The following is a 27,644-nucleotide window of genomic DNA, read 5'->3' as shown; positions in this document are numbered from 1 at the left end:
ACATCTTAAATTAACACGTAGTACAAGTATTTTGTAACATTTAGGTACTATTATATGATTGTATGGAAACTTCTTTGTATGTATCAACATATTGTAATATTTTAAAAATATTTCTGTTTATTATTATTTGAAGTATGTAAACATTACTTTATTAAATTTATTACTATATCATTAATAAAATGCATTGTTCTACATTATATATCGTGTCTCTTTAATTAATATGTATAATGTATAAATGAAGTAAACTCAGAGAAATGATTCTTTTTCGACCATTTAATAAATAAAATAGTTATGTTTTTAGAATTAACATCACAATGCTTGTTACATCTATAATTACAATCATTTTTACACAATGAAATTGACAATATATAAATACTTTATTAATTAAAATAGTCCATTTGTTGCAATCATATCGTCTATAACTTTGCACATAACGCGATCACTGGAACTACACGGATCAGGTGTATGTTGTTCAGAACCTAAATGATCAACAGATTCCATTGCATCTGTGTTTATTGCTAGCTTTGAATCCAATTCTGAAGTGTCGGGTAGCATTTGTAATGCGTGTTGTAGAATTTCCTGAACCTAAAATGAAGTTTTTAACAATTAGTGTTATTTGTCTATTATGTACATTTCTAATTGTACATTTAAATATAGGATGACAAAACAGCACACCTTTTCCAAGTGCTTCTGAAATCTAAGCGCTGTTTCAATACGTTGTCTACGTTGTAATTCCATCATAACGCGTAATGTTTCTCTAGCTTGATGTGGTCTGAATTCATTTAACAAATGATGAATGTGAATGAATAATAAACTAAGATCTTCCACCTACAAACAGCGAAGAAAATAGTTGATATCAGAAAAAAAAAAAGAAAAGAAAAGAAAAGAAAAGAAAAAAAAGAAAGAAAAAGAAGAAAAGGGAAGGTTAGTAATAAATACTTACTTTCTCAGCACGTCTTGGACTGTCAGGACATTGTACAAGTAAATCTATCAAATCTAAAAAGTTAACAAGCAAGGAATGGTTCAATTTCTTCAATTCTCTTCGTCGATCAAAGTGTTGAGGATATAGCCTTTTAATTCCTTGAGCTTCGAGAGGTCTTATAATCGTATCATCCGCATTAAATGTATTTCCAAACATTGAATAAGTATCATGTATCGGAGGCGGTGGTCGAGGTGCTCTGCCTCGACGAACATTTTCGTCCGTGTACAAATTTATGTACTGAACTGGAGGAAGAGGTAGCGAACTGACTTGTATTGCTTCTGGTGCTGCCATTTTCGACATTCAATATCAGGGTCCATAAGATAATATGGATATAACTTTTATACAACATACATATACAGTAGATTAAGTTTGAGTAAACTGTTGCCAAATTCTGTGGAGAACTGAAATTAATGCGCAGGTCCGTAATTTCGCGCGTAGCAGTCACTTATTTATTTATTTTTTTTTTTTTTTTTCTAATTCATGTCTTATTCAATAATAAATATTCATAATCATTAACAATAGTAATTTCTTAATAACTGAGGAAAAATATAACAACGTTCGTATGTTATAAAATTAATTCACTGAATCTAGCCCCGCATTTTCGATATAATACATACATATATTTATATTAGATATGTATGGAACACAGTGCATGATCAGTGCTAGTATATGTATATTAGGTTACATTACATTGATTTCACAGTATTTACAATGTATTCATGGAATAAGATTTATTCATCGAAAACTGTAGAATTAGTTATAGGAGTAGTTTTTACTTTCTGCGAAATTTTCACCATAAATTTATGAAAACTAATTTATTGTTGAACTAAAACAAAACAACATATAACGTAGTCTTCGAGTCCGCCATCTTGTTTTTTAAAATGAGTCAACAGGTATTCTCTACTGACCACTTAATACGTTTAATGCGAGCAGGACGTCGAAATGAAATTGAGGATTTTCCTAGCTTAACTAGCAAATTGAAAGGAATGAATTAGTGAAGATTGCTTGTATTTTGTTTAAGAAACTGTTCTAACAGTTTCATGAGATTTCGGATAATTGCTTTACTAACGTAGTGAGGTATTTCCTGCTATCTTGTGAATTTCCAACGTCTTCGTTTGACAGATTGTCGGTGTGTGTATGCGTTCGTTCCACGTGAATTCTTTGTTTGGGCACCGGTCATGTTTCTGACAAGCATTGAAATTGTGAGGTGGTAGCAGTACCCTGGTATATGGTAAGTTGACCTTTTGTTATGAATTTCGTTTACATAAATGTTATTCTCGCAAAACTTTTAGGTAGAAATATTCATTTAGTCGAGTGTCAAGATAACCACAAACTACCGCGTTGTCGTTGATCTTGCCACTCTGTTATTTTTAGTAATTTTGAAAGGAACGTTGCTCTAATATTTTCTTTTCGATTTTCTTCAATTTTCATAATTTATGATATACACAACGATGAGGATTTCACGTGAAATTTTAAATTATAAATAAAGTAAAGATGAAAATTCAGTATAAAATTGGTATTGAATGTATATAGGTAAATTTTAATTGTTAGTAAAATGTGTCATGGTTGCTATCAAGTTGTATAAAAAATAATGAAAATTTTCATCGCTAAAAGTATGTATTAATAAGCTTTTTATTAGAGCATTGGTTTTTAAATATTCTATATTACAATGTTTTTAATATTTAGAGTATATTCAATTTACAAGATGGAAATTGTATATAAATTATGTGTACATAATAGCGTGGTTTGAAAGTATAAATTGTACTTGATAGTATAATATATAATATTTCATGATTTATCATTGTATCGATTTGTTTTACTTAGAATTAGTAATTCTAGTCTTTTGAAAAACATGTTTAATCTATTTCTAGTTTTACACATATTCATTGCGGTATTATTTATATTTATTCTGTAGATGTTTGTAGAATCTTATGGAAATCCTTGCAAGGTAATCCTTCGACTAACAGATTTATTTGACGCCACATGTATGATAGTAAAAATGAAGATTTAATATAATACTGAAATTTTTTATAAAAGCACTATACCAGACACGATAACTTTACAGTAGGATCATTAACATAATACTGTTATAATGAATTTTTATTTAATAATTAAAATTCTTGCTTAATTACTGCTAAATACAGTTTTGTTGTATTTTTTTTTGTTCCGAAAAAATCCAAAGGATACGATAAATCGGAATTTAATGCACTTGTTATGTGTTTGTGTCGAAAATTTAGTTGTTGGTACTTTGTCAGATTTTCATAGCGAGACATTTTACTAAAATACTTGGATTAAGTTGAAAACATTTTATAGGTATCGTTTACATATATTTTTGACTAGAATTGCAAAAACTTGTTATACTTGTATAATACGTGTTTATGTTTAATTGAATATTTCTAAAGAAATTTTTAATGCTGAAAAAATGAATGAAAATTTTATTTCATAGCAATAACATAGGAAATAACCGAAATGATTTACATACAATAATATAAAATTATTTATTATACAATTGATTCGGTAATCGTCTTACAATTAGATTGTTTATTTCATTTCTGTTTACACAAATTGTTTGACAATTCGTTTCTTACAATTAGAAAAAAAAAAGAGCGTCAGCTCTTATAGAAAATTTTCCTCCTAATCGTTCGAGAACGTCGACCGGAAGTTGGTGTACGCACACGCGCGAACATCTTTTTTCTATGATTGCGCATGCGCTTAGGAAAGGATCGCACATGCGCGTTGCGTTCGTTTTAGCTTAGGATTGTCGAGGGCGGGTTAGGTACGCGCAAAACGTTCGCCGGTATTTAGACATTGCATTTGCATTAGACATTGATTCTATTACTTGTAGAAATGTTGAATGGTTAGGAAACGTGGTACGAATTTTGGGACTTGATAGTTTTTCATTTGTAAATGGAACGTGTCAGTGTTGGTGAGGATGTTTGAGGAAATTGATTGGCATCAAGGACGGTTCGCGGTTTTTTCTACTACAAGATCAAACAGCATGGACGAATTGAATGACACCGTTTCACTGCTATACTCGGAGAAAAAAGTAAAAAGGTACAATTTGTAAATTAAAGTGATTAATTTCTGAAAATTCGTATCAGATCGTTTACTGAAAGCGCGAATGAATTGAATGTTGAGATTAATGACGCATAGCGTGTAGTGTCTTGTACTATACATATATGTATGTATATATTGTATTTTTGTTGTACATATACATATAGAAATTTGTGAAGAAATGTTTTATCGTATATAACATCTTACGATTAGAGTCTTGAATTGGATAATTTGTTTTTGAATGTCGTAGAAATTAATAAAAAATGGTGTAGGATTATCCTGCGAGAAGCTGATCGAAGGTTTGAACTCATCTATTCTAAATAGAAATTCTTTCTTCGTGAGTCATTCCGGAATTTAATGGATAAGTCCTAAATTCTGTAGACTAGATTACTCGTGCTAAGTATTACGATATCTTTTATTTCTGTCCGAGTGTTTCTTTTATTCAGAATTATTATTAATAATTTGTTTGCGTTATAATATCGAGTGTGCATCGTATTCATAAGAGAGTTGAATTTTACATTCTAACTATACATACATATAGTAATTCACATAATCAGTGTAGCGAGTAGTTTAACTGTAACAGATGTAACTGTTACCGAGAAGATGATAAGGGAAAAGGTTAAAAGAACGGAATCGAAGGAAAGCGAACTGACCGATAGAAATTTGAACTATGGAAATAATTGAAAGTTTATCGCGTAATTGAAGTTTTCTCGAGTTCGTCGAGGAGAAATGAGAAACATTTGAATGGAATTGAGTGGGCGGTATACCATTTACTATCTTCTTTCTGATATTGTACATATGTACTACTAGAATATTATATTATATTATATTATATTATAAAATAAAATAAAATAAAATGAACGCATTTAAGAAGGGAAACGATATAAAAAGTATGAAAAATTCAATTATTTTCTGTCGACAGGGTGGCCCTCCGTCGGTGATGGCGGGGAAAGATGGGAAGGTGGAGCCAAAAAGCGGAGACGTGGTGAGACAGGGGTTCATGGTGAAACGTTCTCAAAATAAGAAACGTTTCACTCCCGTCAACTACAAACAACGCTGGTTCGTTCTGACCAGACGCTACCTCGTCTATTACGACGGCGATGGAGAGGTATGTATACATCCATTCTATTTCTATTTCTATTTCTATTTCGAAGAATTTGGTATAGACAAAGAAACTAAAAACACCTTTTTATTAACGATCATTCGCCATCGTCAGAAGAATTCGTTCCATTAGCGAGTGAGTAGGTTTCATTGGGTACTTGTATCGTATATCGTGCCGTGGTGTATGGTTCTTTTCTACGTTAAGTTACTTTTACAAATCTAGTTGAGATTCTTATGAACTATGAACGATACTGTAACTATTGTCCTTAACAATTACCGAATATAACTATAGAGAGTAAATGGTCAGGACGGTAATTGAGTAGGTGAAGCAAATTGTCCGTGTTACGTAAGCGTTTGCAGGCTCAAACGATCGAGAGGCAATGGACTAATGAAAAGGTTAAGGTATTCAAATGAAATGGGGTATGAAATAGGCTGCATATTAAAAAAAGAAAAAAAAAAAGTAAGAGCAAGTAAGAACGATTTGATATAATATACGCATACATACGCATACATACGCATACATACGCATACATACGCATAAAGCGTTTTTCTGTTTCGTTTGATTTTTTGAATGACCCTTGTATCTGCGTAAGCATAAGGGTAACGCAGCCCGTTAGCTGGTAGGCCAGCCATACAGTTTTGGTTGGTAGGGGTTGGTTGGGGGTGGTTATAACGTGCTCGTAGACCATGTGTAAAATTGGTAGCGCAGGCGCCCCGGAACGCCACCGCCGCCACCTTTCTCTTCCTCCTTTCTTCCGCCTCTCGGTTGCGGGTTCCTGATGCTTCGCGGCTCAGTCAGTGGTCGACATCGGAATCGTGCTCTGCGAAACGCTTGCTGCTTCTGCTTTTTCTCCAATCCGTTTTCGCGACGCTTATCTCGTTCCTTTTTCGCGCATATACACGCGCGCGCGACAAGTCTGCACGATTTTTGTTTGTGCTACTCGATTCCAACTCCGGTTAAAAATATAATATATGATAGTACGTTTCTTTCTAAGAGAATTGAAGAGGATAATTGCAGGTGAGGAAGATCGACTAGATGGTTAGTCGAAGAAGTGAACTCAAGTGAAAGTTGAATTTGAAAGTTTAAAGAAGGTGGAAGAAGTTGATTTTTAGAGAGGAACACCGATTCATCATTTCAGAGCTTTGCTAATTAATTCTTCATTTTCTTGAATAAGATTTGCTGGATTCTTTGGAAGGATCAGAATTATTTGAAATTTTCTTCATTAACTGAAATTAAAGGATCAGAAAATTGTAAAAAATTCATCGAAACGATCTAAAAGTGTATCTAATTAAGAATCTTCAAGCGAGAGTTACAGAAGCAGATCTCTTCTGGATCCCTTGAAGCAACAGGAAGAATCCGAAAAATCGAAATTACTCGAAATTACTCGAAATTACTCGAAACCTGAAAGTCTCTCTAATTAACCTCCAATTTATTTCGAATTTTTAAGTAAAAACCCATAGGAGCAACTAGAAGAAACGAAATTAATTGTTCGTCGATACTGGTCTAATCTCCAGAAAGATATGAAAAAAGAGAGTATCACCATCAGGAAATGATAGAAATTCATTCAGCATCGGAGAGATTTTTCAATTAATCCTCGACGGATCTTTTTTCAAGATCTAGAGAAGCTGCTGAAGGGATTCATTATTCATCCGACATATCGAAAGTTGTCGAACGGAGGCTGACTTTCGAATCTTTCTTTTCGAGAAAGTTGCATCGTTAACAAAAGTAGAATTCCGCGAGGGGTGAAAAAGTACGATAGATCGTCGTTGAGTCGTCGTCGAGTCGTCAAGTTTGCAGGAGCTGGTCCAAGTTTCTCGGCACGTGGCAGAAGCGTTGTCTATCAGAAACCACCGTGTCGTGTTGTGTCGTGTCGTGTCGTGTCGTGTCGTGTCGTGTCGTGTAGTGTTGTGTTGTGTCCTTTCGTCGTAGCTAGAATACTTGGCAAAGTTTTAACAACAGCCTGCAACGTGGAGGTAAGCGAAAATTGACGGGTCTTCTTCCGAAGTTATAAATGATTGCGTTCTCCCTTTGTCCTCGAGGTTCAGGAATCCCCTTTCGTTTATTTTTTCTTCTGTCGTTTGTGGATTACTGCCGCGAGTTGTACATTCTCGTGTCGTATGGACGATGGTCCCCAATTGGTCTTTAAAGACTTCGGTTCATCGATAACTGACCGTCTTTTTTTGGTCCTTTGACAGCCAGTGGCTGGCTGGTTGAAAAATTTGAATAATGTTGATGTAAATATTTTTACTTGAAAATTTTCAAGATTTCGATAAACGCAATAGGTGTGTTCCGGTTTCTCACCGAGAACAGGACGAACTGGAAAGTGGAGGAGAGATTGATCTCTCACCGATACTTCCGCTCTAAAAATCCAACCAATTGCTTTCCCAGGAAACTGTTTGTTGCTTACGATGCATTTCGCTGGTGGCTCAAGTAAAACGGTGGCTTAAGTAAAAATTTAATTAAAAAACCAGCCTCGTTAGTTCCTTGATATTGAAAAGAAAAAGTTGGAAGTAGCCTGTTACGAATAGAACGAGCAATAATTCAGCATGGATTTCTTCAGAAAGCGTGGATTCAGTTTGCTCCTACCGAGACCAGTTTATTCGACTGGTTACTTTCAGATAGATCTGAATCTAATAAAAATCCATGCTACCTATTTCCTATTCTTGCTTTCAGTTTCCAGCCTGTAGCAAATAATAGGAGGATAACGCGTTTTGTGTTTTTCCTGATGGTAGAGAAGCTGAATCCTCCCTCTATTATATGTTTCCTATCTCTTTGGCTCGTAATCACTCAAGGATGAATAAAAATAGGTACGTAGGTAGATAAACGTTAGCTTAAAATGTTTATTTTAACGTAAGTGAAATATATAGACCGTAAGAGAAGAACAGTAATACAATTTAAAGGAGCAACGTTACAGTAAACTTTTCGTCTGTATACCGAACGTGTGTTCGATGCACGTGCTATTCACTCAGGACGCTCCATTATTGCATAAAGCTTCGAGTGTATACACGCAACCAATATCCTTCCATAGCTGGAGGAAACTCGATTTGTCTCGCCGGATTTCCACTATTTCAAAAGAGTTGCTACCCTCAGGTATTATCGGCCTTCCGGCTATCTTATAGCAATTTTCTCTCCTACCCACACATGTGCTGTGCTTGTCATCATGGATTTGCTTGTGCATTTATTCGAGTGGTTCGCATTCGCGATCGTAAATCTCTCTGTTTCCATCTGTTTCATTGACAAAAAACGATCTCCGCTTGAAAATTTCGTCTATGGCACTGCTATGTTCTTTTCAGCTTGGAAAGTTTTTCCTAAATCTCTACGAACGCGTTTCTTTTACCATTCGATTTCCTCTGAAAGCTTCGAAAAGCCGGTATTTGTTGAAAGTGACGTTTCTCGAGACGGAAAGCTTTCGCTACTACTTGTCGTCTACCGTTTACACAAATTTCATACGATCGCTGTGAAATTGACGGTTTCTCAAGCTTGTCGATACAGTTTTGCATCGGAAATATCCAAGTAGCGAAATAGCGAAATAGCGAAATAGCGAAATAGCGAAATAGCGAAATAGCAAAATAGCAAAAGCATAGACAGAATAACGAAACAAAATGCTTCGTTTATTGATTTCACCGATGATGATGATGATGATGATGATGATGAAAAGAACTGAAACGTTGTGTAAACTTTGCTACTCTTTCAATTGTCATCTTTCTTTCTAGTTTATTTGAAATTGAACATGATTTCATACAAAATATTTACTCACTGGTTTTTAGCTGTCCATGAATATTTCAAATATTAATCTTTTAAAAAGTGTCGTTAATACCAAAATGCTCGTTAACGTTTTCTTTTTGATAATTAATGAAAAATAGCGAGCAATTAGAAGGCTCAGAAAACGGGAGTGTCGGCTACGAACCGAGGTCGACGCAGTACCGCGCGTAGTTTGTAAACAGCCACGATAGAGCTCGGTTCTCGTAGCCAATACTTCCGCGGTTCAGCCCGTGTATTTTATATAGATATATAAAATGCGATAAAATACGTTTCACCAGTACTCGCTCCTCACAGGAAATGCCTTGATTTATGATTCTCCCTCGGGCCGGAGTGCTGGTCACTAACGGGTCGTTGTGATATTGTTTTTTCTTGTACTTTCGATTTTGTACAACCATGATATTGGTACATATTTCACCTCTTGTCCGATGATGTTCTTAGCAGTCGAGGCTGTCACAGGTAATTCTTCATTTTTCTAATACTAACCTTCCGAAAGTCTATATTAATAAATAAATAAATAAAAAAAGAAATTTATCGTTAGTAATAGGTTTGAAATTCGTTTGATTCGATTTCTTTCGGTTGAGAAGAGTAAAAGGTAGGAGAGCAAAGCAGGAAGGAACGAAGTTGTGCGATTTCATTGTCTGCAGGGAAAGAAATCTATGAAGAAAGCTGAGGTGAAGTTTAAAAAAGAAAGAAAGATGGTTGTAAGGTGATAAAAAATTGTTGAAATTTGCTCGGAAAGAAGAAACGGCAACTGAATAGATTAATAGTTTGAAAAGCATAGAGTTGATAAGATTATAATCGCTTAAGGTGGTACACCGTAGAAGGGTCGAAGATTGTAAATAATATAGGAATGAAAGATATTTGATTTCGAAAGTTGCCGATTAATAGAGTTTGGTCGCGTACTAAATACATACCTGAATAGACCTGTATTTATGTTATTCTATGTATTAGATAGAATAGAAGAGTTTGGTAGTATCGGTACTGATAAAAAAAAAATCAATTTCGTTGCACGAGTGTTGATAAGGCGAAACGGAAGCGAATTAGCTTCTTGTAGGTGTATGCTTTTCTCTGTCGCAGCGACGCAAGGAACGAGGTAGAATCGCGGTCGAGAGCGTGCACGTGGTTGAAACGGCGAGCCTCGGGAGCAACGCCGGCGGCGGCGGCGGCGGCGTCGGTAGCGTCGGCGGCGTCGGCGGTGTCGGCAGCGACGTGGCAGGTAGCGAAGCAGGAACAGGTGGTGGAGGCGGCGGTGGCGGCGGCGGCGGTGGCGGAGGTGGTGGAATACCACCTGGGCTACCCTTCCAGGTGGGCTATCGAGAAGCCGGCCAAGAGTACACGCTCTACCTCCTCGCCGCCCGCGAGCAGGACCGCGCTGAGTGGATTCGTGCCATCCGTGCTGGTAAGTTTTTTCTACTTTTCTGCTTTACTTGTCTCAAGCCTTCTTCTACGACTTTTCTCGTTTACGTTTACGCTTACGTTTACGTTTCTCACCGTTTTAAATATGAATTTTTATTCATATCGAATTCGTATCGAATCCAATTGATCGATGTTAATCGTAGCAGCCTAAAATTATGTGAAAAAAGGTTAGAAGGGTTGTAGAAAGTTGGTGAATAATTCGAAAAGTGTCTCTTTTCTGATGAAACTTTTCCCCTCGAAAGAACGTTGCACGCACTAACGTAACAAGGAAAGATTGTGCGAAAGTTTGCATTAAAATTACGCTAGAAAGCAGCAGCAAGTTTCTTAGGACCAGCGTTCAGCTTCTTTTGTCCATGATGCACGCCTAGCCTGCTCGAAACTCTATTCATCAACTTTGGAGACGTGTTTAGGTTGCGATTTATCTATGGTAACTGGAATTTATCTACTCTACGTATTTATTCGGGATAAATAAGGAAAACAAAGTTATTTATTTGTCTAACAAAAAGTTGTCTTTAGTTATTAGTCTAATGTATCATTCGCTTTTCTTAATTTAATTACTAGGAACATTATCGTAAGGGATGACCATTAAGCGTGAGGGATGATTCGTGTAGGCATTGATATTGTATTTACTTGAAATTATTTAAAATAAAAATTCACGTTTAATTATTTCCTATCCTCTTTGCTAGGAATTCTTGAACGTAACTCGAAAATCTCCACGTCAAGCTGACGTATCTAGAAACTTGGAGATTCTCGAGAATCATCGAAATTGATTCATACGCGAAAAGCATCGTCGGAAATCGTGAAAATCGTGAAAATCGTGAAAATCGTGAAAATCGTAAAAATTGATCGAGTATATCCGCTGACGCATCTCAATTTCAGTCTGTCAGTGATTGATTTGTCGTTGTCAGAGGGATGATGCTTGAACGCTTCAACTTTTAACGAGTTTTCTCAAGAATCTGATGGAACGAGAGGGAGGGAGGGTGGATTCGTTATTATTCCTGGTCGTGCACCACGTGAAATCGAATCTTCAACTTTTTCGTCGCCCACACGAGTCAGTTTGGCCATTCAATATCCATCAAGCTTATTTCGCATTATATGTATAAATGCATCAAGTTTCAGCTGCAACAATTTTCGTCTCTTTTCTCATGGATACATTGTCCTAAAGGGCTAACGATCTTATTCAAATTTCTTGCGACAAGTTTTTCTTCGTATCTATGAATCACTTTCGGATAAATTTTCTTTTCTTACATTGGAATGATTTTCTTTTAGCTTCTTTTATATTCTTCGAACAGACGTTACTTGAAACGTTTACATATATCATTTTTCTTCTTTTCTTTTCGTTTCTGATTTTTTCTTATTTTATTTTTCTTCTCAAGATTCGAAAATTCGAAACTGACTATTCAAAATCGGGTGCTTGTGAAAATGAAAAAAGCAAAATGTCTCAATATACTTATTATTATTATTATTATTATTAACGTTGATTTGGCATGAAAAAGTCTTTCAAAGTTGCACGCATACGTATTCGTTGGTTTATTGAAAAATAGAGAGAGAGAGAGAAATTCCAGTAGTTTAAGGGCTTCTGCGATCGATATCGGCCCCCGGAGCAATTTGTCGCGGAGACAATATCGATGAGGAAGCATTATAGGTATACACGATAGCTTGGAGCGGTTCCCTGCAAAAGTGCTAAGTAGTCTAGTTCGGCTTATTCCTGTTCCTTTTATCCTGCCACCCTCTCTTCTAATTATCGCCCCACGTTTTTTTTTGCTTTCCTCCACGCGAACGATGTATTGCGATGCACCGAAATCTACGGTAAATCGTCCGATTAAACCATTCATTAGCAATCACGAATTTTACACGATTCTGCGTGATTTAAAGATCATCTTGGAATTTTTTAATATGAAAATTCGTTATTCGTTGTCAGACGAGGGGAGAAGAGTGACGTCGTGTTGTGAAAAACGATCGATGGCATCGATCTTCCGGTTTCGTTCGCGATCATTCGTCATTTTTGACGTGACAGAATCTTCTAGTTCGAATAGTCTTTATGTAATTTTTTTTCTTTACCAAGAGAAGTAGAGGGGTTTGATGATGCGAACTTTTTTATTAACCCCCGAATTGCGTCTGGCAATCAGAAAGAAAAACACCTACGTTAAGAAATTTTATGAATAAAATTATTAGAAGTATCATAATGAAAGCTTTGATCAGACAGAGAAAATAAATTAGTAAGACAGCACTGCGTAGACGATACCATTTGCAATTAAACTTTACAACTTTACAACTTTAATATTCGTTATAGGACGTTGTAGGTTTCTGCTTCGTAACGGAAAGAGGGTCAAAACTAATAGGAATCCTACTAGTCGTTATAATTATTACAGTTCCTTTCCATGAATCGCATTTTAACGAGCCACTTGGATTATTTAATTTTGCTACAATGAAACATCGAAGATATTTCGGTAGAATGAATTTTCGGATTCTAAAGGCAGAGAGATTCTTTCTAGTGTCCACAATTCTAATGGAATTATTGCGAATGAAAGTATATCGTAGGTAATGTTTATCGTTGATGGCTGATCCACGATGATGTATCATCGAGTGGAGGATAATTGACGAGGGTCACCCGTTTGTCTACAACAGTGTGCAGCGAGAATCCGGGCTTGAGCGGTCGTTACCACGCCGGCTTGTGGAGTGGAAAGCGTTGGTCCTGCTGCCGCTTGTCGACACGTTCCGCAGAGGGTTGCGATACTTGCAGCTCCTGGTCCTCTAACTCTAAACCGTTCAACGCAACGACCTCCGCTTCGAGCTTCACCTCCGCCACCGGAAGTACCATCGCTACCTCCACTACTGCCGCTATAACCGATCGACCACAGACGACCAACTCCGAGGCCAACAACAATCCCATCGTTCACTCGCAGGCTCGTTCCACGATCGGTATGTACTTAATCAATTCTTCTTTTCTAATCCCACTCTGTGTTTCGATATTTTTCAACATTTTTCAATATTTTTCAATATTTTTCAATATTTTTCAATATTTTTCAATATTTTAATCCTCTAAATTTACAAACGAAATATCTTCAAATATTGAACAAATAGGTAATATCTTACGATTAATAGTATAAAATTTAAAGAAGGTCAATAAAGAAAGATAAGTATTTTCTCGATAAATTCTCTCCATATTATTCCACGGAGATCCAAAAATACAAATTTAAGTACCTACATATGTACCACATAACGCGAGCATTTACATTAAACGTTCCCTTTTGATTTTCCACGAAACGTATCGCGCGGCGAATCGTTCGTGCACGAATAATTGCAAGTGAAAGACGTCGCATCGCATGCATCTATCGTTTCTTTTTTCTTTTTTTTTTCTTCACAATCCCTTTGTTCGGCGTTGCCTGTTTCCAAACAGACAGCTCTTCGTGCTCGTTTCTAGGGAAATGTCAAGAATTATCTACGTATTCTCGTTCCATTGCTGTTATTTTTTGTCAAACAGCGAAATTGAAAGTCGGAGTGCATAGGATTTTGTGATGTTTTTCAAGTGGTAGGTACAGTTTGTTTAACAAATTTTGAAACTTATTGGCACGGTGATCAGTTTTCTTTTAATTTTTATTCATTACACGGGCAGATTAACGCGTTAAACAATTAGATCGATTATAGAAATGAAAAATTAAAGAAGAATTAAAAAAAGATTATCATTAGAAATTTTGTAGAAAAAAATATTCAGCTAATACAAATGACGACGTATGAGATGCGATTCAAAGCTTTTTTTCTTTCTAAATTCTAAATCATACGTAAGCCCCATTGCATTGCATTGCATTGCATTGGAAGCGACGAGGCAGGAAAAACGAACTGGTGTAAGCTGATCTTGTCGTTCGTATCTTTTTGCTCGATATAGATAACGGGAAATCGATCGATATAATCGGTAATAACTCTTTAACCAGCCGCATAAAAGCTCGATAAAATTTTATATAGGCTAATAAACCTTTCAAAACGGCCTCTACGCCATTCGCCATTCGCCATTCGCCATTATAGACTATACACGAAGACTATAAAACGAAATCCTGTTAAACGAACCCGAAAACGGTCTTCTTTATTTTTCCTGTTAAATCTAAGAACGTTGATTAGTTGCCTATCGTTTTTTGCACGATAAGAGATCATTTTCTCACTTTTTGTTTCGAGTTATATTAGATTCGATGGTCATATTAGATGGAGTACTTGTATTTCATAGTAACGAATTTGAATAAAGAAAAAAATAAAAGCGTAAATTCCTTTTGAGTATTACGGCTAGTTCACAGAAGATCGAAATTCTGGTGTGAGATGAAATCGAACGGTTAGCGAGTAGAGAGTTTGCGCGATTCAGAGGTGTTCGTCTAATTGGTTAAGACACTGATGGCTGACTTGGCACCATATCGCGTATTTCATTGAAGCTCAAAGGTTGAATAGATTGCTGATTCAATTGAATCAGAGGTGCTGATATCGAAACTGTAACGAACGAATTATGTACAGGCAAAGTAGACAGAAATAGATCTATCTATTTTTATAGGGATCGTATTTAAAGGTGAATTTTATTTGAATTTTATTTGATAGTATTTTCATAATTTCTGAAAAGAAGTAGTTGAACAGACTACGAAAGCGCAGTTGCTTGTCTAGAAAAGAAATAACATTTCATCTTCATAAAGTAGGGAAGAATCGAAATTCCCTCTTCCTCAAAGGGAAATTTCGATGAAAATGGAAATTGAAATTTTGCAATTGTATCTGTTATCGATGAGAAAGCTTTCACAGAAGGTCGAGTCGAACTTGCTCGGTAGCTGATTCATTCCAGTCCAATAGAATTCATTGAAACACTTACCTACCTATTATCAGAGGCGCACGAGCTTTGCGTCTTAAGAACAGAAGGAAAGAGAAAATATATTAATCGGTGAAAATATTGTAGAAATTCGACGTTAATTTATCGAGAATGGGGTTTGCAGCAATTACGATAAAGTTTTTCTATCGGCTCTTTTCGAGTAGATGGAAAATGCCAAAGCCTCGATATCATCCTAATTGCTATCGAACGGCTGGTAATCCATTAGCGGCCAGATAATATGGCCTAGATCAGAGCTGTTTTGCTCCGTTCCACTTTCTGTTTCACTTCTTGTTACTTGCGTGTTTCCGGCATCCTGTTGATGCGATTAAAAGAGGTGCGTTTTATCTGAATTTACTCTACGTTTGATAGAATTTTGATAGAATTTTGACAGAATTTTGACAGAATTTTGACAGAATTTTGACAGAATTTTGACAGAATTTTGACAGAAACGATTTGACACTACCTATCTACATATTGTTGTACCTACTGGTATTTACGTGAACGGTGAAAATAGAAATGGCGTTCAGGTGGTAATCTTTTCGAGTGGCCGTATTATTCGACCGCGAATAACGTCGACATAAATCTTGGAACTTGATTCCGATGAATTTATCAGATACCGGGATTGCTCGTTTTATTTGTGTTTTCGAGGCTATTGTAACGATGCTGTAATTTAGATCAGCAACGAGCGCGTTTCGGCCTGCAATCGGAAGGATTACTGGAATAATATTTCGAATAACGAGGTTATCGAACGAGCTGCCATTGACCTGATTCTGGATATTCCAGTGGAAACGGTGCTTCTGTTTCTGCAATTGAGAAGCAACTTTATCGCGGGAATCGCGGGAAGAAAAACTTGGATAACTCGGCTTTAATAAAAAAAGTATGAAAAGGTTAATAAGTTATTCGCGTTGTGCGTCGTATGTATTGAGGTATAAATTATAACAGCATATTAGTCGTGTCCCGTCCTGATGCAGCGTTAGAAACCGAATATTGCATACATAAATGCATGCCTGTTCTGTCTCTGTCGGAAGACAATGGCATCGTATTACCTATTAGGTATGTATGTAGTCAATTGGGCATGGTCTGTCGCGAACGCGAAACGGCACCATATCATTTCGATGAATGAATTATGTAAATTATAATAAAGTTGACGCCTTACGAAAGTAGAAGAAGAAAAGTACAATTGGCGAAAAGATCTTTAGCTTAAGGAGTGCTCGAAGCGTTGAAAGGAACAACTATCGAAGCGAATATTGCGATGTGGTGGCCAGGAGGTTAATCTTCATCGACCCTCTTTTCTTTTCTTTTCTTTTCTTTAACTACTCCCTTGTGAAGATTGTGAACAGGAAAAAAGAAAATAAAGAAGAAATCGGAAAAGACGAGAGAGACGGTTGAAGAGTTTTAAACTGGCTTTTTAATCGAGTCGAGCAACTTGGACGAGTCTCGTTCGCGCCTCGAGATACTCCTACTAAAGCTTATAAAGCTTATAAAGCTTATAAAGCTTACGTTAATTATTCTAGCCTCCTTTTATGCTGACCATTTCCAAACGTTCGCGCCTTTATCCTTGCTTGCGTTCAGGCTTCGATGTTTTCTTTCCTCTGCCCTGGTTATGGATATATATCTTGTGTACAATTAACATAGTATGTCATTTGATCCGTTACTTCACTGAACCTAATTGTATAATAATTCGTTAATCGACGCTCTAATTTGTAATATTAGAAATTTATCGATAATAATACTACATACGTATACTCTTATCACGATTTATTTGCCTAGTTAAACCAAGTTAAAACGATAATGTGTATTTATAAATTTTCGTTTCGTGTCGCGTAAGAAATAGCCGAGAAACCGGTGGTTAATTATCTTTGAATTCAATGAAATATGAAAGACGTATCTAGGTGATGCCAATTCGTATCGATCACCCGTTCCAATATCGTTGAAAGTTGAATCGAATCGAATCGAATCGAATCGAATCGAGCGTATTCTTTCTTTGAATTTCGATCAGTTCAATAGTAGATAGTATTTAGAGGGTATCAAAGTATCGTCACGATTTCATGAGATTGCACAGCAGGCACGGTCAAGTTGGCTGTCTTTTACGCTACAACGAACCATTTGAAAGTTTTATCGACGACGTAGACTGTAGACCCTGCTGCTTTTTACCAAGGCAAGGTGTTTCCACTTAAATACGCGGCGTGTTTGCTTCTATCATTTTCAGAGCGCCGTCTCATTTCAAACGTCTTTGAGTAGTTTTCCTTCTAGTCTGAAAACAGTCTTGAAGAGGTGCTACCGGGGCGGTACGGTGCGCGGCGCCGTCACTTGCGTTCAACGAAAGAAGGTAGGTCAGCTTAATAGGTTGTCGGGTATATGTAGAGCAGAAACGTTTATTTACTTGGCGGAACTGTTCTCCATTTTTCGCCATAGTCACGACGCGACGTTCGTATTCTTCAGTCAGTCTATGGTAGAGAAGTTTGCATTAACGAATTTATTTGTATTTTCTATTAGCAGGAATTATTGTTTGTTACTGTCACGCATTTCGCATTTCGCATTTCGCATTTCCTGTGCACGATCTTACGCGATATTGTAATAAGAACAGTAGGTATCGGTTAATTATAAAAATTAATTAACGCAAGATAAAGGTAATGGTTGGACGTTACGCGGCAAAGAAAAAAGCGAGGATTGGTTGCGGGATAGAAAGGTTCCAGAAAAAAAGAAAAAAAGAAAAAAAGAAAAAAGAAGGAAAAAGTTGTTGAGAAGGATGTCAAGGTATGTACTTTGGCGAACACGGAAAACGCTGGCGAAATGTCAGGCGTCGAACTAGGTCACGGTGCACGCACAAAAGCGACGAAAAAACACCCCCCGCCCGATAACGCATTTACGTCTATACAGCCTAACACACGGTAAATAGGGAATGAGAACATATTTCCCTCGAGACTAGCATCGAAGGAGAGAAATTGTGCGATCGAGGCAAGTCAAGTCTTCTCGAATACCTACTTTATGTCTTTGTAAATACGATTTCGAAGGCAAACGCCTTCCCTCTCGTTTTACCTATATCTTGTGTTTAGAACTCGTTTAATTTCCGCACACATGATTTTACATATGTAATATCATAACATATTACATATGTAATATCCTGCATAATGCATAGTAAAGTTACGAATAAGTACGTGACATTAGCCATCAGATGTATAATACAGGAAAATTAGAATATGTATTTACCGTTTTTACTCTTGGTGAGAAAATACATTCCTTAATGGGAAAGAAGAATAATTTGTAGAAGCCTCCTAGAAAGGTTACGTAACTTGAGGCTCGACTTTATCGACTTTATCGACTTATGCAACACATCAGTTACGTCGATGATGTCGGTTTTCGTGGCACTCGAGTACGAAATTGCCGAAAGAATCTTCGCATCGCGTTACGATTCATTTTAAAACGTTCTGATGATCACTTTCATCCAGCTAGCTAATTGCAGTACATTTGTAGATACAATCATTGTAACGTTAAAAAGTTACTGAAATATATGAGGAATATGCAAAATTCAAAAGCATAATATGTAATGGGGATGGTTGTAGAATATTGAAGCGAGCTAGTTAAAATACAGGTATCGTGAACAAGGAATCTTCTTCTTTTTCCGCCGATTTTCTTGGTATTTTTCAGCAGCCGGCATTCGAACAACAGCTTTCATTATTTTCTAATGGATATTCCTCGTGTACCCACCGTGTATAATGCTCGGCTTTGTTTTTGGCCCGGCAGCTTTAGAATAGCTCTTTCTCGGTGAAACTCTTTCTCCTTGGAATATCGTATTGTCTGTAATTTAAACAAGAAATTGCTACGTTTAACACATTTTTCAATATATGTATGCTGGCGTTTCTAACGAACTGTTTATTAACGACGCGACGTGGTACGCTCGAAGAACACGAACAACATAAAAAATGAAAAAATGAAAAAATGAAAAAATGCAACTTTCGAGAGTTGGAAATAAATCGAATGTATATTTCAAAACGTCGCGTCGCGTCGGTGTGGCTACGTATCCTGCAATCCTGAACGGAAGTTTTCAGCTGTGAACGAGCTTTCCTACGATATTAGCAATTCTGGAATCTTGCTTCGTTTTTTAGTTGGTGAAAGGATCGGGCGGAAACAGATTTGGGAAATTTCACGATTCAGAAGTAGGAAATTCTCGAGCTGTCTTCAATTTGTCGCGATCGCGTTAATTTCTATTCGAACGGGTCGCGTCGCGTCGCGTCGCGTCGCGTCGCGTCGCGTCGCGTCGCGTCGAGTCCCGTCGAGTGACAATTAAATGGAGCATCCTTCAACGACTCGTTCCTTTTTTTCACAGATCGGTCGAATCTCCTCTAACTGGCAGCTAAATACGTGTGCACGTAAATTAAATAGAACAGTTTTCATCGAGCTCTGGTTACATAATTCTCGAACAAGCTTTAGAAATTTCCTATTAAGTTAATACTAATTACCGTTCTATCTCTTCTTTCTCTTCGTTCGCCTTTCTGCTTTTCGTTTTCCATGAAAATAATCAAATACAAGCTGTGTTCGTTGAAAATTCCTCTCATTTCCTTTATTATCTCGCTAACGGGCAACTACTCCAGATTTATGACCTCTTGAAGATATCGTTGAATCGTACAATAATAAATACATAGGTACTTGGAGAGGTCTTCAGCCACGTTCATGGCGAATTTCGACTAAACTTTTGCGCTTTAATTTCATCTTTTATTCATTTATGTTGAATTATTTTTTTGGTTGCTCCGATTCTCGATCTTTGATCCTTCAGAGGTGAAATGACAGGGTGTTATTGTTATGTAACTTTTAAAAAAGAAGAAAACCATCCCATCAAATACGCGAGTAGGTATCAAAGTGTTAATACCTCTAGGAATTTCATAATTTCAACAACGACAACAACGACAACAACGACAACGTCGATTAAAGCGTGCCTCTGTCCGATTAATCGCAACACTTCCATTCTTCGCAAGAGTTGGTGAGATAAAAGTGGACGATATTATTGTTGCACTCTAAAACGTGCTTTCGGCGAATTACAGGATCCTTTGTGTCGGGTGTAAAGTAGCTCCAGTCGTATGTTCGAACACTAGGGACCTCGTTAAAACTTGATAACCCGTTTCTCGTTCAACCTTGCCCCTTCTTACCCTCGGCATTATGCATTTTTCTCTCTGCTGTTGATGTCACCGAGTGCACCTCGCACTCGGCTGATAAAAGGAATAGAAAAAGGAAAAGTGATCTCGTCTCTAGCGACGAACAGAGGATAAATAAACTACCGTTTTCATGTACATATGATATACATCCCCGTTCCCCGTCCCCCGTTCCCCGTTCCTCCTTAACGTTTCTACACATTCAGACTAGTCGCGATTGATCGGTGCTATCAATTTTCTACCTATCATCGTATACCAATCTTTCTTTCCAACAAAATTTTATACATAAAAGGCTTATAATGTAGAGTCTATACATATGTATATACGTAGGAAAGACTGGAGCGCAAGAGTTGGCACGCTGAGCAATTAGTTGGTTCACTGGGATACCGGTGATTAATCGTCAGCATTAGGCGGTCGTTTTCAGGAAACGACGATCGCAGAGCTCGCGCGTACAAATTAATTGCTGTAATCCGAAATAATCGCGGCGGCAATTTGACGGGGAAAAAAGGTATCGGAGACACGTTGTAATTTATTTTATCGGGCCCTCTCCTTTCTTCGATCTACGATCTACGAATAACACTTGAAATAAAAAAGGTGCGTTATTGCTCGAAAATAAAATTCACTTGCACCGGATTTCATTATTTCGAGAGACTGATAATAAATTTTGCGAAGAACGTTCAGAATTCGTTGGGAATGATTTTCCATTTCCAGCAGTATCGAAACATATTCATAACTGGATTGTTCGTTTTTCCTGCTGATTTGTATCCGCATTTTATTGCTTTAATGTTTCTGATGTTCTATCAAATTGGATTAAGCTCTGGATGATATCGAAAAATTGAAAAATAATTTTTCACATCGTTGAGTTCGAGATTATCCCGATACTGTTCCCATATTGACGTTACTTTTAACCGATAAACAAGTAATCCTATATTCCGGTCATTTATTTTTCCACAAGATTTCTTCCTATTATTATAAGTTATATTTTTTACATTTACCTATTTAGAAAAATAATTTTTAACCGAATATTGCAAAATTCAAAAGTTGGACATTTTTTCATTCAAAGCGAAATTCGAGGATTACGGGAAAAAAGTTTTGACTTTAGATTCGCAACTTTGCGAAAAAGAAAAAGAAAAAGAAAAAGAAAAAGAAAAAGAAGATATTGAGATAATTTTAAGGACGAGAGAGGTAGTAATAAATAGCCAGTGAGCAGTTAGCTAGCAACTGCATCCTGCGTCCTCGAAATGGCAACGTTGTTGGACACACGTCCCCATTATACGTGCCTTTTTTATTCACGGCTCATCTAAATTGGTAAAGTTTGCGCTATCGCATCCAAAGTACTTCCGCTATAAAGCTCATGAATAAAAGCAATCGGGACTGACTCGTCGTGGGACGATTTCGTAGAAATACGCGTTCCATTGGGCATACAAATCTCGGAGCATTATTCATCCTATATTAGCAATTAACTATTGAAAAATGATCGTCATATAGGAGGAATGTCGAAAAGTATGTACCTACCACCTACATATGTACATACATATATGTATGTATAGGTATTCGGATTAAAAAATTCGGTAAAAGTGATTCGGATTAATTAACGCGATAATGGATGGTATTACGGTGTACGATGGTAGAATAACGATGCGATGGCGGTACAGTGAATTACGAAGTGTTATATCGGTCGCATTCGCTTCTGGCAACACTCGCCACACAGTCATCAAAGATTTACCGCGAATCCGGCCTGGTATCGGCCGTTAACTCTATCGCTGTTATTTCTTAGCTCACCACTGCTTCACCGCACCGCAGGGCACCTCAGGGCACCGCAGGGCACCTCACCAGCTATATCAGCCTGAATAAACTGCCCGTTGAAATAGCTGGTTCGTTGTTGTCGTCGTTGCATCCTATACAATTATAAATATGTACAAGCCGTTAATATTGTTGGACTGCAAGTTTGCCAGTATCTTTTAGGTCCTGGCCACTGGTCACTGGTAGAAAATTATTTAATATCCAATCTAATAAATTCTCATCTCTAGCTTTATTATTCTCTCTTCAACAGTAGATGAATTTTATTTAACGTATTAAATGACAGCGGGTTAATTATGCAATCGGATAACAATGCTAAGTTAAGATCTATTAGTTTCTAACAGAATAATGTTAGAACGGTTAGATGGATTTGTAGGGCTATAGAAATCGGTCGAACCGGTAACGGGTACAGTTAGGTCAAGCAAGAAGTAAAGACGCGATGGAAAATGTGGGAGAGGCGAAGAAAGGAGTACTTACAAGGAAGGGGTCCGCAAAAAGAAGGTAGAAATCCGAGTTAACCGAGAATGGCACGAAGCGGTGGACGGTGGATGGTGGACGGTGCACGGTGCACGGTGCACGGTGCACGGTATACGATTCAGTTAGCGAAGCTCCGCGTACCACGACACACCTGTCTATCGATGTACAACACTCGTGTTTACTGTGTTTACCATAAATAATCAATAATCGGTATAATAATCAATGATTTGATCGATTGCGTTTTCGAGGCCCAGTTTAGTTTTCTTTGGAAAAAGTTGGACTGCAGTTTCATTTTTGTTTCAAGTTAGATCCGAGACTGTGAGCTTTTATGTTTTTTCTTAATCCTCTCCAGACAATAAACACGTAAATCAGAAAAGTTATTTGTGAAACGTTCTTTTTTTTTACACTTTTATCACTTTTACACTTTCCTTTTATTAGTTCCAAGGGATAACACGAAAGGACATTGTTGTTCAGTGAAGTTTCTCATTTAGTTTTAGCTTACAACGCAACGGATAGGAAACACGACAATAGATTCTATCTAAACGGTGTACCTCGTTAGAACTTGTCTTACACGTAATATTATTTTAGTTTATTCTAAGTTTATTCTTCGTCCATAGTTTCTAATTACAAAGTTTTCGATTAGGTGTATTGCAAACATGAAATTTCGATGTTTCAACCGTTTCGATCGATGTTGGTTTTATTGATGCTCCTTGCTAGAAGTTATCGAAAACGGTCCGATATACCTGACGTCAGATTTTCTCGTAGCAATTGTCGAAACGGCCCAGGCGGCCGTTATTTCATTATTTTCCATTATTCAGAAATTTCAGAAAATCAAACTTTGTGTAGCTAATTTCGTAGGTTGGGGTTTGAATGGTTAAAGGTGAAAATCGTACGCAATTGTTGTATAAGCGTCCAAGTACCTTGACTCTGTTAATCGGGCGCGGGCGTTATGCAAATGCTCGGCTTAGAATTCGCAAAGGTAACGGGTCTGGTCTGGCAAGTGGTTAATAATAGGTTGGCCAGTCGAGTAAGATTAAAGCCTGGGTAGTCGGTTTTCTTCGTCTGTTGTAGTCTCTGTTTGATTATGGATCGGCTGATCGGCTGATCGGCTGTTGCAGTCGAAAGCATTGATGGTCGAGCGAAACGCCAACTGCTGCTTCAACTATCTCCAATGAGGGGATAGAGTTTGGATTCGAGCTGCTGGAATACCTCTCGAGTTAGCTAACCAACAACTCGATGTCGTAACTCGTTTAATAATGGATAATATTGGAACGACGAGTGTTACTTGCCTTTCGCGCTTGATCGCTGCGCTGCGCGCTGGTTCAATGTCGCTACTGCTACTTTCAGATTACCTTCTTTCAAATTGATAAGGCTGCTTTCTCAAGTTGACAAACAAAGACAGCTCATAAATAAATGGTGACTTGAATAGTGAAGTGCGCTGTAGAAGAAAAGAGGTTAATAATCAGAAAGGACATTCAGTTCGAGGGTGAAGGTAGTACTGGATATCGTAGACCGCGATCGCGAGGAAACACGTGGAGAAGAGAAGTTATTCGAGGGTCGCAGCTGACTGACTCGACTAGAAAGAAATATCATCATCACTGGTGCTGCAGAACTGCAGAAACTCGATATGAACGGTTCCGCGCGTCCTTGCACCGATAAACCGTATTGCAGCTGGTACATATCTCGTATGTCGACGCGACACGTGCCGATCCATTAGTCTGTCGTCGAACTTTAATACCGATTGGGATTATTACGATCTACATACCTGCTACGAGTTTCGATCCTTATATGTAGTTTCAATGATTCTGATACTCATCGTCAGACCTAATGCTTTTTTTTCATTTTTCATTTACGAGTCATTAGCATAACCTACGGTTATTTTTTTCGCTTTTCGATGTTATACCAGACATAAATGTATCTAAAATCTAATAATCTCTGCCAATTAATAGTTTTAGTTCGTTCGAAAGTAACGACCTTTTAACTTTGTCACCAACAACTGGGCCTCTGAATCGTGTAAAAGCATAAACGAAAATGCCAAGTGTAATGAAATACTCGTATATTTTCAAATTTGCTAGTTTCACGATAGAACAAGTTCGAAGCAGCACTCGGTTAAGAATGAAATCGCGTCTTTTCGCGAAGCAAACAACAGAAACAGAAACAGAAACAGAAAGAGAAATGGAGCAAGTGATTCGTTATAAGTGCAAAGAAAATTTAGTGACGATGTAGTGTTATCGTAGAAGGTGATAGATATTTCTGATGCGGTGAATGAATGCCGTTTGAATTACGTCGTCTGGATACGCTGATGACGAGTCGGCGAAGAAGCAAAGGAGCGAACTAGCCCTTTTCAGAGGAAATTGTGCTTCCGTAAATGCCATTTGGATTACACTGAAAAGCGTCCAACCGATGGTTGATTTCTGAAATCAGGACGGAATAGATCTACCTTTTGGCATCCTCCTCTAGTTTGAACGCGCGACAGGGATGAAGCAGTGTCGCCTGGAGGATAGCGAGATGAAACTGTTTGGCTGCCGATGGTCCTTTTGGAATTTCGCGACTAATATCGTAGGTTCGTCATCCTCATATATTATTAAATAAGTAATTAAATAAGTAATGGCCAGATTGATGGAACGAATTTGTGTCGTTTGTTGTACCTTCCAAGATCCCTGTAGATTGTCGATTATTCTTTCTTTCATTTTCTCATTTTCTCATTTTCTCATTTTCTCATTTTCTAGCTGGTAAAGTAAAGATCGCGCTGTCTGATTTTACAACTTTTCTACTTACCGATTCGAGACATAGTACGTATCTTCAGAATCACGAATTTCACGCTGGAGAATTTTCACTCGATGATATCGGATTGAAATTTGGTATCGGTATCATCGATATCGATATCGATATCGATATTGAAGAAACTAGCGGCTGAAGCGAAGCATTGTTGATTCGACCCAGTTTTATCAGAGGATATGTCTTTTCACCCTTAGCATTTCATCGAAATTTCAGTACATTTTCCCAGAAACGTAATTTATTTTTCGGTGGAAGGTTTACGATGAGTTATGGCTATTTTCATTCCACAGCTTATCGTTGACTAGCGATTGTCTTTTGATCGATCTATTGGTTAGCATTGTGTCGCGAACGTTTGTTTCACTTGCGATATTGTATCCTAAGTGGTAACAGTGCTGGTGTGGATTAGTTCCAATTGGATCATTATTCTTGATGATGGAAGGTGGATGTCGTTCGATCGCCATTACCGTTTCTTACCACAACTTGGATCGCAATATGCTGCAAATTGTTTCTAGTTATTTCTTACTAGTATAACGAGTTGTACTGTGTAGAATATAGTTATTCAGAATATACTGACACAAGTCTGTGAAATAACTAATTATAAATATGCTATAATACGTTAGACGTGCTGTACTTAGAATTAGGTAGAATTAATTATTCCATGTACCTATTTAGGATTTTAGTATTCTAAAAGGACATTATCAGGAACTGAATTTTATTCCAGAGCAGAGGAGTCTTTTCTATTTTTTTTTGTTTTCCATTCTCCTCTTCTTTTTCTTTATGCCGATCGTGTTTGTCGTCGTTGATCGAGAACGGGTAATATCCGCCACGGTGCGGTGCGGTGCGCTGCGCTGTGCTGCGTTGTGCTCGAGGGATCGCAAAGGAAGTGTATATGGTGTCCGTTTAGTTTCTTTGTTCGACTCGTTCATGGACGTTCGAAACCTTTGATCGTGCATTCTTGGCACGCTACCGTTCCTTTATTCGTTATGTTCCTCCTATGAAAGCTTAAAGCGTCATGCGGCGAGAAATCTTCACGAGAAATCTGCTCGACAACATCTTTTTCCGCTTATTATCTATTCTACATACGAGTACATAATAATGTTGCCAAGTATTATAGTGATTGCATTTTTTCCCGGATAATTTTTCTATTTTTTCTATTTCTTTTTTCCAACCTCATGGTGTAGACTGTAGACTTACCATTGTGTTTTTCTCCTTTGTGGATCAAGTTAAATGTATACGTTATCGATTTCTGCGAAGCTTTCGAAACACGCAATATGTAGCATGTTTTGAGAAAAAATAATTCGCATAGTCGAGATAAAACGTGGAATGTAACGAGGCTGGAATGATGTCACGTAATGCTACGCGAAAGAAGAATAGTTCGCATGTGATTGCTGTACATACTAGGTTTCGATAAAATTACTATTTTAATTGTATTTTCATCAGGGTCCGCGTTAGCCATGCAGAATTCACGAAATGGTAAAAATCTGTAGGTAGGGTTACAAAAGTGTCTTTTTCTTTCTCTTTCTGTCGGCCATGCGTATTATAGGAAAGTGGAACACATTGGCATAGATAATTTTATCCTTGCGTATTCTGCACCAGCCACTAGTGCAATTATATTCTCGTCAAATTAAAGCTGGAAAAAATCATCTGCTAGATTTTTTTTCTTTTGCTATAAACATTATACGAAATACGAAATACGAAATACGAAAGTCGTTCAATTTACGTGAAATATCATATAGAAACTTGCAGCTTTTACATTTCGATAAGAAAGAAAAATAGGATCAGAAATATTTTTAATTTGCAGTTTACTAAAATAATGGTACCATCAATTTATTTACAATAAAATCCAATTGAATAGGATCGAGTAGTCAGGTAAACAATAGGGGTAGGTACTTGGTCATAGCCAAAGAATGAAAGTAAACAGAACCGATAAAATTCCAAAGTTATTTCTCTCTCTACGAAGCTTTAAATTAAACAAGTTTTGATACATTTTTATACCAGACATTTCCCCTTTCTCTCTCATACATATATCACGAGTTTTACCACGTTCTGTGTATTTTATTCTATCTTCATAGAAGCGAAAGAAATAAAAAGTTATGAATTCATGATTTTTAATAAAATATTAAATTTAACGAAACTTCAGCCAACAGCTAATGCTATACTTTTAATCAAACACTTTCGCCGTGTAAAAACAATAGAATGAACAGAAAAAAGAAGAAAGAAAGGAAGTTAAATTTTTGAAAATGTTTTTTCGTTTTTCCATCTTTCTCTCACTCTCTCTTTTTTTTCTAT

General features: G+C 37.1%; 2 protein-coding genes across 8 annotated transcripts in view; one reads left to right on the top strand and one right to left on the bottom strand.

Annotated features, from left to right (window-relative positions):
- Positions 1-258: 258 nt before the first annotated feature.
- LOC114875859 (mediator of RNA polymerase II transcription subunit 7) lies at positions 259-1,837 on the bottom strand. The gene is made up of 3 exons (XM_029186642.2): positions 944-1,837; positions 676-828; positions 259-585 (listed from the first exon to the last, which is right to left on the bottom strand). The coding sequence occupies exons 1-3, from the start codon at positions 1,280-1,282 to the stop codon at positions 385-387; spliced, it is 693 nt and encodes a 230-aa protein (XP_029042475.2). The 5' UTR covers positions 1,283-1,837; the 3' UTR covers positions 259-384.
- Positions 1,789-27,644, top strand: part of LOC114875856 (tyrosine-protein kinase Btk29A) — a 62,458-nt gene continuing 36,602 nt past the window's right edge. The window contains exons 1-5 of one of the 7 annotated variants that reach the window (XM_029186629.2): positions 1,789-1,875; positions 2,105-2,213; positions 4,959-5,144; positions 9,978-10,299; positions 12,945-13,238. In XM_029186629.2, coding sequence (XP_029042462.1) covers positions 2,211-2,213; positions 4,959-5,144; positions 9,978-10,299; positions 12,945-13,238 — 805 coding nt within the window. In that variant the 5' untranslated portion in view covers positions 1,789-1,875; positions 2,105-2,210. Of the gene's footprint in view, positions 1,876-1,911; positions 2,214-3,903; positions 4,037-4,958; positions 5,145-6,837; positions 7,112-9,977; positions 10,300-12,944; positions 13,239-22,724; positions 22,788-24,652; positions 25,141-27,644 lie in introns of those variants that run through there. The other 6 variants (XM_029186631.2, XM_029186632.2, XM_029186633.2 and 3 more) reach the window with 6 other exon arrangements.

Source organism: Osmia bicornis, chromosome 2 (genome assembly GCF_907164935.1).
Source record: "Osmia bicornis bicornis chromosome 2, iOsmBic2.1, whole genome shotgun sequence".
In the NCBI taxonomy this organism is placed as follows: Eukaryota; Metazoa; Arthropoda; class Insecta; order Hymenoptera; family Megachilidae; genus Osmia; species Osmia bicornis.
The sequence above is the reverse complement of the archived record's forward strand: the minus strand, read 5'-3'. Positions and strand labels throughout refer to the sequence as shown.